This window comes from Chelonoidis abingdonii, chromosome 4, assembly GCF_003597395.2.
Source record: "Chelonoidis abingdonii isolate Lonesome George chromosome 4, CheloAbing_2.0, whole genome shotgun sequence".
NCBI classification, from domain to species: domain Eukaryota; kingdom Metazoa; phylum Chordata; order Testudines; family Testudinidae; genus Chelonoidis; species Chelonoidis abingdonii.
In genome coordinates, this window is record NC_133772.1 from 42342509 (window position 1) to 42359046 (window position 16538).

Consider the following 16538-nt stretch of genomic DNA (forward strand, 5'->3'; position numbering starts at 1 on the left):
AAACTGAAAGCTGTGGGAATGGCGGGGAGCTGGTTGTAGTTCTAGATTCTCACAGTATATCTACCCAGCGCCATCTGTACTGGGCAGCTCTATCTTACACCAACTGACCATGTTCCCCAGGGGATGATAGGCCAACTGGGGATTGCGGAGCTGAGCACACACTGGCTGTGCTGTGTGCCCCTGTAGCAAAGTGAAACTCACTGGTGCAGAACTTCCTGCTGGTCATCTGGGAATTAGCTCTTTTCCAGCGTATGGGGCGCCTTCTGCAGTCCAGTGTCTCGCCTGCCGCTGGCCCCGTGTCCCTACCGGACCCTGGTGCCCTTTACCTCATGGTTTTTCCCCAGCAGTACCCTCATGCTCTGGGTCTCCCCTCCCAGGGAAACCACCAGCCCTCTAAACCCACCTTGTCTCAGTGGCTACTGCCAGTCTTCATCTAGCCCCCGCTCACTGGGGCAGACTGCAGGCTGTAATGGCCACTCATCACTGGCAGGGGGTTAGGACCTTACCTATTCCCAGTCTGTATCTCTGCAGCCCAGTACCTTTGTAGCCCTTCAACAAGGCCTGCAGCCTGAGGTTTTACCAGGCTGGAGCTCCCCAGCTCCCTTGCCATATTCCCCAGCACTGCTCCAGTTCATGTACCTTCCTCTCAGGCAGCTGTCCTTCCCACTCCAGGGCTACAGTGAGACTCCTCGCCTTCTGGCCCAGCAGCTCTTTTATAGGGCCCAGCCTGGCCCTTATTGGCTCTCAGCCCCAGGCCTCTCCAAGGCCTGGCTTTTAACCCTTTCAGGGCCAGAGCAGGGTGTCCACCCCTCTACAGCCCCCTACACAGAGGTGGAGGAAAACTCCTATAGGATATGCTAGCTGTTTACTAGCTGAGAACTCTTCCTGTGCTGGGGGACTTTTCAGCTGGATGGCCGTGGCTGCTTCCAGCCCCTATGTGTCATGAAAGCACACAAAGAAGCTGGAGAACCACAGTAGAGAATCTGTCTCTGAAAGTTTATACTGGCCTGATGGGTGACACCTGTGCTCCGTGTAATCTAAAGAGCAAGGATTGTGAAATGTAAGATAAAAAGAGAGATCTGTTTCCATCAGTGATGTCCTCTTCTCAGCATTTAGATAAGAATTCAGAAACACTGGACTCCATCTCTGAGATGAATAATTAACTTCAATAGGTCAGCCAATAGAGGGAACACATGGAAAGGTCTGATTCCAACTCCTACACATATTCCGTATGGATACCCCTGACTAACCACTCTTGGCACAATTCCCTATTGAAAGGAGGTGCAATGTTTGCTTAAGTTTATTCTATGGGTATTTTCCTACGGTCTATATATATCCCAGGCACTGGTTCCTAATAAAAGGTGAAAATTGGTATCAGGTATCCTGCATTGGAAGAAAAGTTTGTGTCGTATAAAAATACAGCAAACCCACTCCATAAGGTTTGAGATAAGCAGCAAAATGTCCTCTGTCTAGGTTGTTTGTGACTCAAACATACACACATGAGATATAGTCACACCTACATTTGTTTTCCTTAATGTCATCTTATAGACAGATAGAAGAGATGTGGTTTAACAAGCCACATAGCTTGCCCCAACCTTATTTAACTAAGTCTCATAGATCTCAGACTCTAATGTATGACTGGATATGAATGATCATCTTTCATTGTTTGGGGAATTAATTCATTAGCAAGCAGGGGATAATTTGCTACCAGTAGCTTATTCTTCATGTTAGTGATGATGTACAGAGGGCAAGATGTTGTTCTTCAGGCAGTTCATGGATGATGCAAAGAATAGAGAGATAAGTGCAAGGAGCAAAGATGATATGTGTAAGAAAGAGTGGATAGAACAAAAAGAAAGTATACAGAGCAGGCAATTCAGAAAGCAGAGAGATGGTCAATGGTGAAAATACCATAGGTTATGTATGAAACAAATGCCTGGAATCAAGAAATGAAACAAGAAATAGGGACCTTGTACATGGATAACATATCATAGAATATCAGGGGTTGGAAGGGACCTCAGGAGGTCATCTAGTACAACCCCCTGCTCAAAGAAGGACCAATTCCTGACTAAATCATCCCAGCCAGGGCTTTTTCAAGCCTGACCTTAAAAACCTCTAAGGAGGGAGATTCCACCACTCCTAGGTACCATTCAGTGCTCACCACTCTCTGGTGAAAAAGTTTTTCTATATCCAACCTAAACCTCCCCACTGCAACTTGGGACATTACTCTTTGTTCTGTCTCTGGTACACTGAGAACAGTCTAGATCCATCCTCTGGAACCCCCTTTCAGGTAGTTGAAAGCAGCTTCAAATCTCCCTCTTCTCTTCTGCAGACTAACAATCCCAGGTCCCTAGCCTCTCCTCATAAGTCATGTGTTCAGCCCCTAATCATTTTTGTTGCCCTCTGCTGGACTCTTTCCAATTTTTTACATCCTTCTTGTATGTGTGGGCCAAAACTGGATACAGTACTCCAGATGAGGCCTCAACCAATCGAATAGAGGGAATGATACGTCCTCAATCTGCTGGCAATGCCCTACTTATACACGCCCAAATGCCGTTAGCCTTTGGCAACAACGGCACACTGTTGACTCATATCCTGTTCTCGTCACTGTACCCCTGGTCCTTTCTGCAGAACTATTCCTAGCCATTCGGTCCCTGTCTGTAACAGTGAATGGATTCTTCGTCCTACGTGCAGACTCTGATTTGTCCTTGTTGAACCTCATCAGGTTTCTTTTGGCCCAATCTTCTAATTTGTCTAGGTCCCTCTGTATCCTATCCCTACCCTCCAGCATATCTATCATTCTTCCCAGTTTAGTGTAATCTGCAAACTTGCTGAGAGTGCAGTCCACGCCATCCTCCAGATCATTAATTGAACAGATGGATGAACCATGAAACAAAAAGTCTAGATATATATGGCTATTATTATGAAGCATGAACCAGAGATGATATGCAAAGAGAAGACAGAGAAAGCACACCAACAACAGATGAGGCATGAGCCAGAGATATGATATAGTCATGATCCAGATGATCCCAGAACAAATTGAGACTGCATGAATCAGCTAAGTTCTTTCCAAGAGACGATGCCTGGTGCCAATTGATCATGTATGAAGAAACCTTTATCATGCTAGGAACAGAAAGATCTTGCATAGATTAGGATATGTTATGCATAGCACGATATGTATGTATGAGCTACTCAGAGACGTGATTCATGATGTAAGGAGATGATCCATAGAATGTGTGAGCAATATGGGGAGCAGCTAGATGACTCATGGAGCAGATGGGCCATGAATGAAACAGAGAAGGGACTTATGGAACAGACGGATGTTGCAAAAAGCGCACAGATATTGTATGGATCAGCTACACGATACATGAGGTTTATGGACAGCACCCAGAGCAGCTGTGTGAATACAGTGATCAGAGGGGTGTCATGACAAAGCATATTGATAAGATGTTCCACAGAGCAGATGGTCCACATTGGACCTGATCCTCCACCTGTTGAGTCAATGGGAGTTTTACTATTGATTTTCAATGAGACTTGGATCAGAGCCACAGGGAACATATACAGTAGATGGTGCACGGAGTAGATACTATAGATGTTCAAAATTGAAGCATGGAGCTGAGATTAGATGCATGGAGCATACAGGCGAGTCAAGAAGCAGAGAGACACAGGATCTACAGTCCACCAAAAAAAGTCCATGTGACGGGGGTTGGAGGGCTAGGTGACCTAGCTGTTACCGCACCTGTCCTCCAGCACCATGTCTTTCTAAAGGGAGGGGAAGGCACAGCTGGGGTGCCTGGTTCCTGCCACTAGACTGGAAATGACTTGGCCTCAACCCCTGTCTGGACATTTGCCCTTAAGTGGGGCTTGGTAGGGGGATTCAGGCCCTCCCTCTCCACTGGGCCACCACCCAGGGTCCTATGGGAAGTAACCAGGGCATGGTCCTCCCTGCAGGGAGTCTAAGTCTTCCACCATGGACTACTTCCTACCTATGTGCTCCTTCAGTTTGGGGTGTGGCCCCTATAGTCCAAACACGCAATAGTTTAACAAAAGTATTTGTCTCTCTTGCAGACTGTCCACCGCCCTTTGCTTGGGCTTCTGAGCTCCTTTTAACCCCCTCCTCCAGCCACAGCGTGCGCAGCAGGCCAGAGCTACCTTGGCCTAGTATGGCCTCTTAGCCCCCTTGGGCCCAGTGTGGGGTTTGTATACTCCATGACAACCTAAATAAAAATGTTTGTTTTAACTGCCAAGCAAAAGGGAATCCTGGTTATTCAGGTGCCTCTAAGCTGGGTTGAAAGGCCCTTGCTTCCTTGCAGGTCATGCATGGACAGCCAGACGAAGGCTTCCCATTTTTGCAAGATGCTCAGTTTGTTTCCACCAAAGGACTTAAAACAAATGGGCCAGATCCTCAGCTGATGGAGGCAATGGAGCTGCTCAGATTCATAATAGCCAAGGCAATAGATTTCCATTTTATTTCTCTCTTTTCACTTGGTTTTTGCTGGTGAAATCCAGTGAATTTTCCTTCTCTGCTTCCAAATAAGGAACTGGATCAACTGACCGGAGACAGACACAGTGCAAGCAGGCACTGTACAGTTTTGTCCTGTACACAGCTCTCTCAATGCACCTCAGTCCTTGAGCCCTCTACTGCAGAGTAGGACAAAATGCCATGTCAGCGCTAAAGACAGACTATAATAGGCAAGCAGTTAGTCAAGTGAGACTAGCAAATACACTCCCTTAGACATTGCCAAACATGCTACACAGTTCATAGAAAAGAAAGGGAGAGGAAAATGTGGTATTCCCTTACATTATATCCACGAGCCACTATTTGATCAAAGGGAGTATTTCTTGGAAAAATGCCAGCCATTCGATTGCCTAGGGGCAACGATCTAGCCAAATATGAGCAAAAATGTGTTCATTTCATTAGTGCTTTCAGTGGCATTGAGGGGGAAAAAACCAACATTATATGTCCTAATAACTGTGCACCTTTGCTAGGGATTCCCCCACCTCAGCTGTGTGGGGTTTCCAACCCAACCCATACACTAGTCAGATTTCTTCTTCTCCTATGTGAATTACAGAATAATAGCACTGGGGACAAATATGAGCCCGTTCCACTTTTTAGCAAGAGCTCCCTCCTTTCCAGCAAAACCTCAAGAATCTTGTTTCAATATATTTTGGGGGAAGGGAGAGGGGGAGGGGAAAAACAGCCTATGTCTGAAGAATGAAAAGCTCAAAACACAATTTTTGCTTTTGTACATTACCTGGTGAGTGCTGAGTGATGGTTAGAGGCTGCAGCTTGTTGCTCCCAGCTCCTTGTGCTTAAAAACCCGACTGAACATCCTTGGTTTGGACTCTTCCCTTCCTACAAATGGCAGGGAGAGCGGGAAGGAATTGATCCATGATGCATGCCAAAAATAAAAGCAGCCCCACAGCTCCTGACCTAAATGTTTTCTCTGCTCTCATCGGCTGATAGCAAAGAGGGCTGCTAAAGCTGTCAGCCCCACTGGAGGGCCTGGTCTGTGTTGCTGGGGTCCCCTGCCAATGGGAGGTGGGATTGGGGGTGGGGGTGAGGTGAAGCTTGAAGGCTTAAAGAAATGGAAACAGTATCACAAGGGTTGTATTAGGCACTGCAAACCTCTACTGGCAAATCAGTGCAACTGCACTAAGTGCATCAACAAACCAAATCCTTCAAGGGGTTCTCTTTTGGTCTGTGTTTGTTCTTGTATCTCTAGGGCCTATGGGATCTTCAGGAATCCCCTAATCCCCTCAAACTTTCACAGATCTGGGTGCAGTGACCAGCCTGCATGCATCAATAATTTATGGAAGAGGCCCTCATTTTAAAAGCCTCTTCTCACTGCAATGAAAGGCACTTGAAATGTGTCTCCAGGAGATGGTCAAACAACAGCACTTGCTGTGTTTTAAAAAGACCCTACTCCTCTTTGACATGTCCCTAGCATCTACTTGAGTCTTTCAACTCTCTGTGGTGTGCACACACCCACCCACAACACACTTCTGATCTATTCACAGACTATCAGGGTTGGAAGAGACCTCAGAAGATCATCTAGTCCAACTCCCTACTCAAAGTAGGACCAATCCCCAGACAGATTTTTACCCCAGTTCCTTAAATGGCCCCCTCAGTGACTGAGCTCACAATGTGGGGTTTGGCAGGCCAATGCTCAAACCACTGAGCTATGCCTCCCCTGAGTTCCTCCTGGTAGAAATGGGAGGAGTATCGCCCCGAAAGAGGGATATGTCTGCATTTCCTTCCTGAATCCCAAATGTACCATGTAGCTCGTGCCTTTTAAACCTTTAGCATAGCAACAGAGAGAGGGTATCTGCTAGGCCTAGAGGGTGGTGGATATTGCCAGTGCTGTGGGAGGGCCATGACTGACTTCTTTTAAATACCATACCCCACCTATCTCTGTGTTTCTATGAGAACTGCACGCCAGTGCCTGCAGGAGAGCCTGTTGCTTCCTTGCTTTGGCTACCTCTCTTTAAGTGTTTCTTGCATGGTTGGGTTATAAATATAGAAACATAAGCCTGCTGGGTTTTTTCTCCAAACACGTCCCTCCCATTTTAGCATAATCTATGCAATTCCTCCAGCTGCTCCTATACTTGGTATGACCTTCTTTCCCTTCTCCTCCCCCTACTCCCTTGCTCCTTCCCTGCTTGACATTCTGGGCCTGGTGGCCAATCGGCTTCTCCAGAAGATCAAATGTCACTATAACATGAGGACTTAATCACCTTGGGAAGTTTTCAGATCCTGCAGCCCGTCCCATTCAGCAGGGAACTCACCACTTCTCTCAGCTTCCCCCTCTCAGGTAAGAAGGAGATTAGGCAGGGGACATGTCTGTGTGAGTAGAGGAGGGACAGCAGACTGGACCCTCAGTCTAAATGGGGAACACTATGGGGGCCATTACGCTTGCTCATGAATAAGAGTGAGCCTCAGAACCCTGGCACTCAGATGAAGGCACTAAGGAGGGCAGTGGACCTATTCTTTTCTTATCTACTCAGAGTGGGATTTGTTGACCTTGCTTGAGGCTTAAGAATGTCCATGAAGATCTGGATTGTTTGGTATATAGCAGATATTCCTATGGATCGGGGGAAATCTCCACCTAAGCTCAAGGCCCTGTGGATGAGAACTAAGTGACATGGTATCTCCCATGACTTTGAGGTTGTCAGGAATATTGAAGTGATGAAACAAAAAAGTACATGTGCCAAAGACATTTTGAAAAGCCTAGGATGAGCTGACTGTTTAAAACACTGCCAAGAGCTTTGTTTTGAACCCAACCCTGCAAGAAGGCTGAGGCAGGAGGGGTAGGGGGCGAGAGGATATGCAAAGAAGTGATGTGTATTGGTACATCTCACAGACATATCCAAAGGCAGAAAGGGTATCTGTAAAAACATGAAGCAGCTTGCTGCTTGGATATGCCTAGTATTCAATCTTAAAGGAGAAAAGGAGTGTGAGAGACAAACATGAAGCACTCCCTCCTGATCCATTAAAGAAATGTGTGTCTGTGTTGGGGGAGGTTAAATTAAAGATATCACTAGGAGATCTTTTTTGTTACACAAAGGTAATGTGAGTTCAAAATGCCACGAAATATAGTAGCTGTCTCTCTCAGACCTGCCCTCCTGGTAGGTATTGCTGAGTGGTTTCTATGGGCAACCAGGAGGGTGTCAAAATCAAAATAGAGAAGGGCATTAAGATGGGAGGTGAGGGTGTTACAAAGAAATGGTTTCTTACATGTGCTTTCTTACCTCCATTCCCACCCATGAGATAATTCTAACATCCCTCATGCCTCCTCCTGGCCAGGGATCTGTCAGCTAGGTGATCATATACAGCAGCAGTGGTTCAGTAATTGTATAGGGCAGCAGAAGAAACCCAAGAGCCAGCTTGGACACCAAGGAGGGCGTGGGACGCTGGGGTAAGTTTCTATCATCTCAGAAGAGTTCTCAGCTAACACTGGCTAGCAGATGCCATTTGGTGGATGAGGGTACACTGAGATGTGTATTGAAATGGTCCGTGACGACATCCCAGAAATGAGGAGCGATGTAAAAATTCAACATGTTCATATATGGCCCAAACCGCTTTTCTCATCCCTCTTCACCAGCTTGCTGGGTGAGTGAGTACTGCAGACTACTTTGCATTCCTCACACCTCCCCAGAGCCATCTGGGTTATTATTACGCAGATGGCTCACTGGTGTGTGTTTCTCCTGCAGTCAGGCCTTAATTACCTCTGAAAGCTTAGGAGGGAGGGTGTCAGCAAACAGGGTGCCTGCCCTTTGGGTGCTGAGCACTTACATCGTGGATCTAGTTGTGGTGGCGACCAGTGGCTAACTTGCTGATCGCTGTGTTGTGTGAATGCAGCTATATGATGCCCAGCTGTCAGTGACAAAGCGGAGTAAGCCTGACTGGTGCAAGTTACATTTTACACCACTGCGATGTGTCGTACTCTAGGGGTTTCCACTGGTGTAGCTGCACTGGCATAAAATCCCAGGGTAGATAAGCCCTAGTATGATGAAAGGATTGGTGGTTACAAAGGATTTGCCAGTATTCCCATCCAGTGGGTTGGGATGTAGGGGGAGGGATGGGATGTGTGCAGGAATGGGGGATGAGCGGAACTTGGGATTTCATTTCTTTTTTGTAAAGTCATATTATTCCTAGCAAACCCTGGCAGTGGAGTGAGATAGCCCAGAGGCACAAATGGATGGGGTTAAAAGATTACTTAGACTGTAAACTCTTTGGGGCAGGGAGTGTCATTTTGTTCTGTTATTTTACAGTGCCTAGCACAATGGGGTCCTGGCCCAGGACTGGGGTTCCTACATGCTACTTCAATACAAGTCATAAATAATTGTGTTAAGATTGAACAGGGGGGATCTTTCGTACCAAGTGTTGGTTTCTGGCCCCCAAAATAGAATCTCTTTTATCTTCCAAAGCAGTGAATAGTTTAGAGACAAAGAATTCCACCAAAAGGGGGAGAGAATTAAGGATATACATAGCCAATGTTATTAGATGTGTCAGATTTACAGGAGACCCTGCCAGGAACTATACCCATCTGGTACATGATATATTGTACCCAGCCATCTCGTCTGACAGTTATTCCTGCCAGGTCTGGTCTTCCATACATGTCCATTTTCTTTCTCCTCTTTTCTTTAATAATCTCGCTACTTTACATCCCTTTATGGCAGGCAGTGTCTGGCTAAGGAGTGAGAATGATTGATAGGAGGATTATTTTCATAGACAGCCTCTGAAGAGCAGGGGAGTGAATTCAATCTGTCATCTGGCAGATGGATGCATTCTCAGCTGTTAAGATGCTCCCTGGGAGATGGTAGCTGAGTTCTTTAAGCCAAGAAGGAACTGATTTGGACCAAAAGGAGCATATAATTTAGAGCAAGAGACACAGACAAGTTTGCTAGATAGAATCATGGTCCACCTTGTCTACTTGAATATGACTTGAAACAGAATATTTACCCTTCACTTTGACCCCATAATAATTTATGGGGCATCATTCATATAGGGTATGAAATAAATATAGTCATTCGATTCTTCTGCTTTGTGAATGGTGAATGAAGCATGCATGGAGGGCCCAGATATCAGGCCCTGAAGATGTTAAACAAACTTAGAAAGAAAACAATTTAGGCCTTAAGCTCTTGAATTAAATGTGGAAAATAAACCTTAGCATTGGGAAACTGGGTTTTAAAAGGCAGACTGATAATCAAAACAATATTTTTTGCATATGTTTAGATTTGTTTCCAAACAGTGGACATGAATAATAATGATTAATAATCATTATTCGTTAATCCATAAACCTGAGTCAAGTTCAGGCCCCATTTTGCTGGACACTGTACAAATATAAAATAAAAGACAGTTCTTGTCTCAGAAGCAAGCAGTCTAAATTGCTGGTCTTTTTGCTTTGTGATATCTGTGATGAGAATTGTTATCTCCGCTAGGGGCCTGATCCAAAGCCAACTGGAGTCTTTCCATTGATTTCCATGAGATTTGGATCAGGCCCCAGCAGCACAAAATACTTCTGTTTTGTATTTTGCTTTATTTATTTAATTCCGTGAGGGTGTACATAAAGTTTCATTTATTCATTGTTCTAATACATGAAGTAATTACATGAATAATACAGTGAAGCCAGTAGAGTAAAGTAATTTTGGCTCCCATTATATATAGCCAGTGGAAGTTTTGCCATTGACTTTAATAGAAACTAGATAAGGCCCTCTGTTCGTTGAGAGCTATGAAGGGCTCAGTCGTGCTGTCATTTCTTAGGCAAGACATTGATTAGCCTCACTGAGGGCGGGGAGGGGTAAAGGGGGGGTTGCCTGGGCAAGATCTCAGGATAAGACACTACATGTCAGCTCATTTTGTTGGAATGAGTAAACCCGACAAATGATTGCCATACTCAGTGTCCACCAACATACTTCTGTCAGGTATCATTGGTCTTCTCCTGGAAACCATGGATCTCTGTCCCAGTGAGGCACACTCTAACCCCAACACCTCCATAAGAACAGTCATTAAGAGTACAGGCTAGAATAACCAGTGAGGGGCACAAGATGGAAAATTCAATTCCAGATTCTGAATATCACAAGACTGTGGAATACTTGAAGCCAGGATTTTTGTGGATTTTTTTTTGTGTGGCCCATTGTAAACCTAAGGGCCATTTGTGAAGTTTAGTTCTAGGTTTGGATTCTGTAACCCCCTTAGAGTCTGGGGATTTGGGCATCTGGACCCTTGTTTTTAATTAATTCTGGCACTTCTCTGCATATTGCTTGCCGCCTTCTTTGTATTACTAATGATTATTTTTGCTATTCATGTATCTGTTTACTAGTGTTGCCTAGTTCCCAGAAGTCCCATCCGGCATTGGCTCTCACTGTGCTAGGCACTGTACAAACAGATGGAAAGATGTTGTCCCTGCTCAGTCAAGCTTACCATCTAGTCATATGTTCTGGCATGCTAATAGGTGCCTTGTAGAATCCCATTGGTTTCCTCAGCACTTAGACTGTCAACAGATATGGAAGAATCTACGGAAATCTTTGGACTGATATGTCCAAACCTCAGCGAGATGTCCTTAAAGGAGAGCAGCTAAATGGCAACAGGATGAACTGTGGGAATCATTAAAAGAAAGACTCGCTTTGTGTCCCAAAGATGACCATTGCCTTCAACGGGCTTTGGCTCAGGTCCTTAAAGGCCCTCTGCACTGTACTGCATATTTATCCTGGATTTGATCACAAAAATAAGCCAGCCTTTAAATACTCACATTATAAATGTGCATGGACAACTGTCAAGGCCTCATTCTCCTCCCAAATACACAACTGCAACTCTGTTGACTCCACTGACATTCTATTGGTGAGAGTGAGTCTTTTAAAACATCTACGTTATCTTCAGACTTTAAATGAGAGAAATCCAAGTTTATATAGCGCAGACAGAGAAAAAGAGGAGTATTGTCCAAAAAATATCCACAAACCCTTACAGGATCATCTAGATTGGAAGGAGCCAATAGTAGGTCTTCTAGGCCATTCCCCCTGGATCGTAGCAGGATTTGCTCTGTAATAGCTCTATTGCCGTCTCTGTAAAGCATGGTACTTATTATTTATTTTTTATTTGTATCATGGTAGTGCCTGGAGGCCCAAATTGAGAGTGAAACACCCATCTTGTTAGCCACTGTCCAAGCACACAGTAAGAGACAGTCTCTGCCCTGAGGAGTTTATAATCTAAATAGATAAGGGACAGGAGAAAGTAAATATGATTACCCCCATTATGCAGCTGAACAACAGAGGAACAGAGATTAACTGACACAAGAAGACTGTGGCCATGCTGGGACCTGGGACGCCTACCCTAAGCAGAGTTTTGATGCCAAAAAAGGGAGAAGTGCCAGAGCAACTATGAAGTCCCCTAGGAATTGCTACTGATTTTTTGTGGAAGGTGCTTACATGCTACGGTGATGGGCATCAATATAAAACCAAAAATAAATAGATAAATAGATAACAGAACCCAGAGCTCCTGGGTCCCAGTCCAGCGCCTTACCCAAGAGATCATTCTTCCTCTCTAGTGGGAAGTGGGCCTGGATTAAAGTCCTGGTTCCTTGTGCCAGCTGGAGCCAGACCTGAGCTTATTAGACCAGTCTCTAGTACTGATATATACAGACACAAAATGTACCTGACTGATACAACTTTCAAGGCGTGTTTGGATGCTGGAAAGGGGACAAAGGAGTAAATGAACAGAAAGAGCATTCCATCCTGATCAGAATATATATATATACATTGTTATCATTGGGAACTGGACAGGATCCCTTATACGGCAGAGCCAGTGCCTATGGGATTATTATACTCATCTGAAATAGAAACCTTCTCAGCTGCAGTTGTTCCTCTTGGATATAAATCAGTCCGCCTGTTCCTTCAAGACTCCTCTCATATATCGGCTAAGTAATGAAGTCATGAAAGTCAAGGCTTGGGTTTCTTGCTAGGAGATGTCTTGATTTCTAATGTAAGACCCGTCATGGATTTAGAGGAAGGTTGAGTGAAAGGCCCCCCACCTTCCAGGACACCTATTCCCTCCCCTCCTCTCTGACCCACTGCCTTAAGGCAGCTAACTCCTTAAAAATAGCCATCTCTTCATCTGCAGAGAGCAGTGTGTGGAATTAATAGTTCTGCAGTGTTCACAGAAATGCTGGCTAAGTCATTCCCTCTGGTAAATCATAGGACTATAGGGTCAGCTCCTCAGCCAGTGTAAATTGGCCTAGCTGTACTGACGCCAATGGAACAACGCTGATTTACACCATAGATTTGAGGGCCAGAAAAGATCAGTTGAGCCAAGCGATCTGACCCCTGATTTTTTCAGGACTCCCTATGCTACATCTATCCCAGTCTATTGGTTATAGTGCTAGCCTGGGACTCAGGCAGCCCAGGTTCGCTGCCCTTCTCTGCCACAGGCTTCGTGGGTAGTGATGTGCAAATCACTTTGTCTCTGTGCCTCTGTTCCCCGTCTGTAAAATAGGCATGATAGCACTTCCCAACCTCACAGGGATGTTGTGCGGACACATACCTTAAAGAGGGTGAGTCACTCAAATATTGCAGCGAGGGAGACCATAAAAGTAACATAGCTAGATTTGTTTCAGTACCCATCAGATGAGGTGAGTATCTGCTGTAATAAATACTACAACCAGCCAAATAATATTAATCAAGCAGTCTCCTTTGTGAATCAGGCCAGTTTCCATACCCCAAATTAGTTACTGGATAATTTTTCACACAATTCAACTAGACTTTCAAACCTGGTGCTACTCATTCAATAATTTATTTGATATTTTTTTGGCATCAACTATCAAATAGTTCATAGCCAATATTTTTGTACATTATTCTACCAGTTCCCATGTATACTTGAATCTGATTGTCCTCTCACTTACTCTACTATAAAATTCATTGAACTCTTTGGCATGATACCAGGGTTAAACAGCTGTGAAAGAAGAGTCAGGACTGGATTACAGCTGACCGATGGGGATGGACCCATTTCCAAACACCTCTGATGTTTGGAAAGCTTTGAAATACACCCAGATCCCAACCTGAACTCTTTGCAGCTCTTTGCATCCATGCGAATCATCTTAGCTACAAAGCTAAAGGGCTGTATCTTTTTAGAGGACTCATTTTTCCTTTCCTGTCCCTCTCATTTGATCTGACCAGCACAGAGCTCTATAGTTCCAAGAATGGTGGTCGTGGTGGGGATCTGCTGCTCTCTAGGGCATCAGCTGTCTTTCTTTACAGCTTCAAACAGCAGTACACCTGCTTCTGTTTTGGCATTTTTTTTTAGGAAACCCTGTTACTAATAACTCACCTCTTGCTTTCCCCCTTCATCTAGAAACCCACTGCCAACATGTCTGACACCGAGGAAGTGTAAGTAGAAATAAAACTATGTTAATTTATGTTAATCTGTTCAAATGGACCATTTAAAGATAATCTGAGGTTTCCCTGTGAAGGTAAAAGATGGGGCCCCACAGCTGCAAGGACCAAGAGCTGCCCATTGAAGTCAATGGACAGAGTCTTACTGACTTCAGTGGGCACTTGAGAAGGCATCAAGTGTCCAAATGCAACCTGTTCTTTCCCCAGTCTGCACCTGCCCCAGACTCCCCTATCAGGGTCAATCTGAAGCAGTAACACAAGTTGATGGAGTTGCTTGGCATATAAATTGGTGTAGTTTCAGAATGCAGCACCTGATGTATATGGAGGGGGCGCGTCGGGGTAACAGTGGCTGGAAGTTTCCTGTTAAACAGAAGATAGACCTTGCAATGTGCCCCCAGGTAGGGTTGCATTATGGGAAGGGAGAACATCAGGCCTGGCCAGGGAACTCAAGTTGTGATGCACCTGAAGCACCTTATGCAGCACTGGAGAATGTGCAATAAACATCCTTCTTGCACTAAAGACCCCAGGACTTAGGGAGCCCCTGCCACTGCTGATTTGGGAACAGTCTGGGCTGGTCCAATCATTCAGAAATGGGCTTGGTCAATAAACCAATGACAACTTTTACTACCTGCAACTGTCTCCTGCAAACACTTACCCACATGCGTAATTGGATTACTAGTGTGTGACATTTTACACGCATGAGTAATACAAGCCTGGCCATAATTAGTATGTTTTTTAATTGTAGTAATTTTATTAACCAAAAAGCAACTGGCTGGGTGAGGGGGGGAAGGGAAGAGAGAGCTATTTGTGTTTTAAGTGTAAATGTGGCATCTTACTCAAATGCGGAGTTTAAAGCAACACATTAACCTATTGTTAATGTAGAGTGGATGAAATATAAATTCACTTTGATCAAATTCTCACTTTCTGTCTCTCTCTTTTCACAGGGATCAAGTGGAAGGTAAGTCATAAAGCTCCTTGTCTCTCATTCTTTATACATCAGCCTGATGTGTTTTTTAAACAGCCTTTTCCACTTTATTTTTCTGCTGCATATTATTTTCCTTTTATTTACTCTGGGTGAAGTCTCCAGCTGGTGTAAATGTGTGTATGTAGCTTCTTTGACTTCAGCAGAGCTATGCTAATACAGCTGGTATCTATCTATATATCTACAGATTCTGATACCCATACTTATATTATATAACCCTTAACTCCATAAGTGGTCCTGTTGAGTTCAGTGGGACTGTTTGTGGACTATGGGCTGCTCTGGAAGAATACTTGAATGTGGCTCATAATAAATATATAATCCTTTGTTATCCACCCAGTGGAGAATATATAATTCAGGCCTTTAACATGTTTAACAGCAAATAATGTTTGGTCAGGTGTGGATGGATTTGTTTTCTTTTTGTAGAGATGCTGCCATCTGCTGGTGATTGTTTTTATTTGCAACCTTATCCTCTGTGTATTTTGATTTTTTTCTTACTGCTTTATTCTTATATACATTAGGTCTTCTGTGTGTGTGTGTGTTTTGTTTTTTTTTACCTGATAAGGTACGTGAAAGTCTCCATGCCCAGGATAAACTTTAATACAGTATTTTCTCCCCATCTTCTCTGTCACTTTTTAATTCTCCCTCTCTCAAGGTCACTTGATTCAATATTTATTTTTGTTTTTTTTGAAATGATCTCTCAGTAGTTGTCTGTCTTGTGTCCTCTTTCCTGTGTGAGGTCATAGATTCAAATACAGGAGCTCTTTCAGAATATGTACACCTACAGGGTGAAATATCTTGTATGTGTGTTATGACATTTGGCTGTATGTTTGTTCATGTTGATGGTACCACCATCATACATGTTACAGGCTAACATGTCATTGGTTAGTGAACCTGACTTTACTCACTGTAGTGAAATGTTAGATCAAATGCAGTGACTTGCCGTGTGGGGCCTGTGTTCGTCTGTTACGGTCCCTTTTCTCTGTGGTTTGAATGAGGTAAATCATTAGTTCTCACTTTACCAGACGTTCCCCATCAGACTGATGCAATTTGCCAAAATTTCAAATAAGTCCTTGATCCAAAGCTCACTGAAATCAATGGAAGTCACCCACTGACTTCAATGGTTTTGGATCAGACCATAGCTGAGCAAAACTGGTCCTAGCATGAAATTTCATAGCCATTTAGTCACATTTTGGAAGAGTTCAGACATAATTTTTCTTTACATTGGATAAGATGCCTTTTGCTTATAGCTGCAACTCAGGAAAGTGCTCAGCTGAAAACCCAAACTCGACGCTTTCACTTTAAGTAGGTGACAGTTTTCAATTTGCCTTACTTTGGATCTCTGCTATTGTACGTACTCTTGAGCTGGATGTTTCTGTTATCCAATGACAGAATCGTTGCATTCATTGAAATGGTTCTACATGTTTCACTCATGAAAGGGTACATATCTGATTCCTCAACCCCCTATCTACGGAGTCTTGTATCAGAGTATGAGACACCCATCAAAGTATTGTTCTGGTGACATATATGCAACTTGATACCTGCTGGAAAACTTTGGTGGGTGGAGTTCTGTGAAGTCAAACATAACTATAATTCCCTGGACCTGATTCTCATCTTGCTCGCAACAATTTTACACCAGTATAACTCAGTTGACTACTTTGGAGATACTCCTGAT

General features: G+C 44.1%; 1 protein-coding gene across 2 annotated transcripts in view; it reads left to right on the forward strand.

Moving 5' to 3' along the window:
• Nucleotides 1–6725: 6725 nt before the first annotated feature.
• The window catches only part of TNNT3 (troponin T3, fast skeletal type), a 44811-nt gene continuing 34998 nt past the window's right edge, over nucleotides 6726–16538 (forward strand). The window contains exons 1-3 of one of the 2 annotated variants that reach the window (XM_075065094.1): nucleotides 6726–6812; nucleotides 13844–13878; nucleotides 14829–14842. In XM_075065094.1, coding sequence (XP_074921195.1) covers nucleotides 13859–13878; nucleotides 14829–14842 — 34 coding nt within the window. In that variant the 5' untranslated portion in view covers nucleotides 6726–6812; nucleotides 13844–13858. The remainder of the gene's footprint in view (nucleotides 6813–13843; nucleotides 13879–14828; nucleotides 14843–16538) is intronic. The other variant, XM_075065093.1, reaches the window with a different exon arrangement.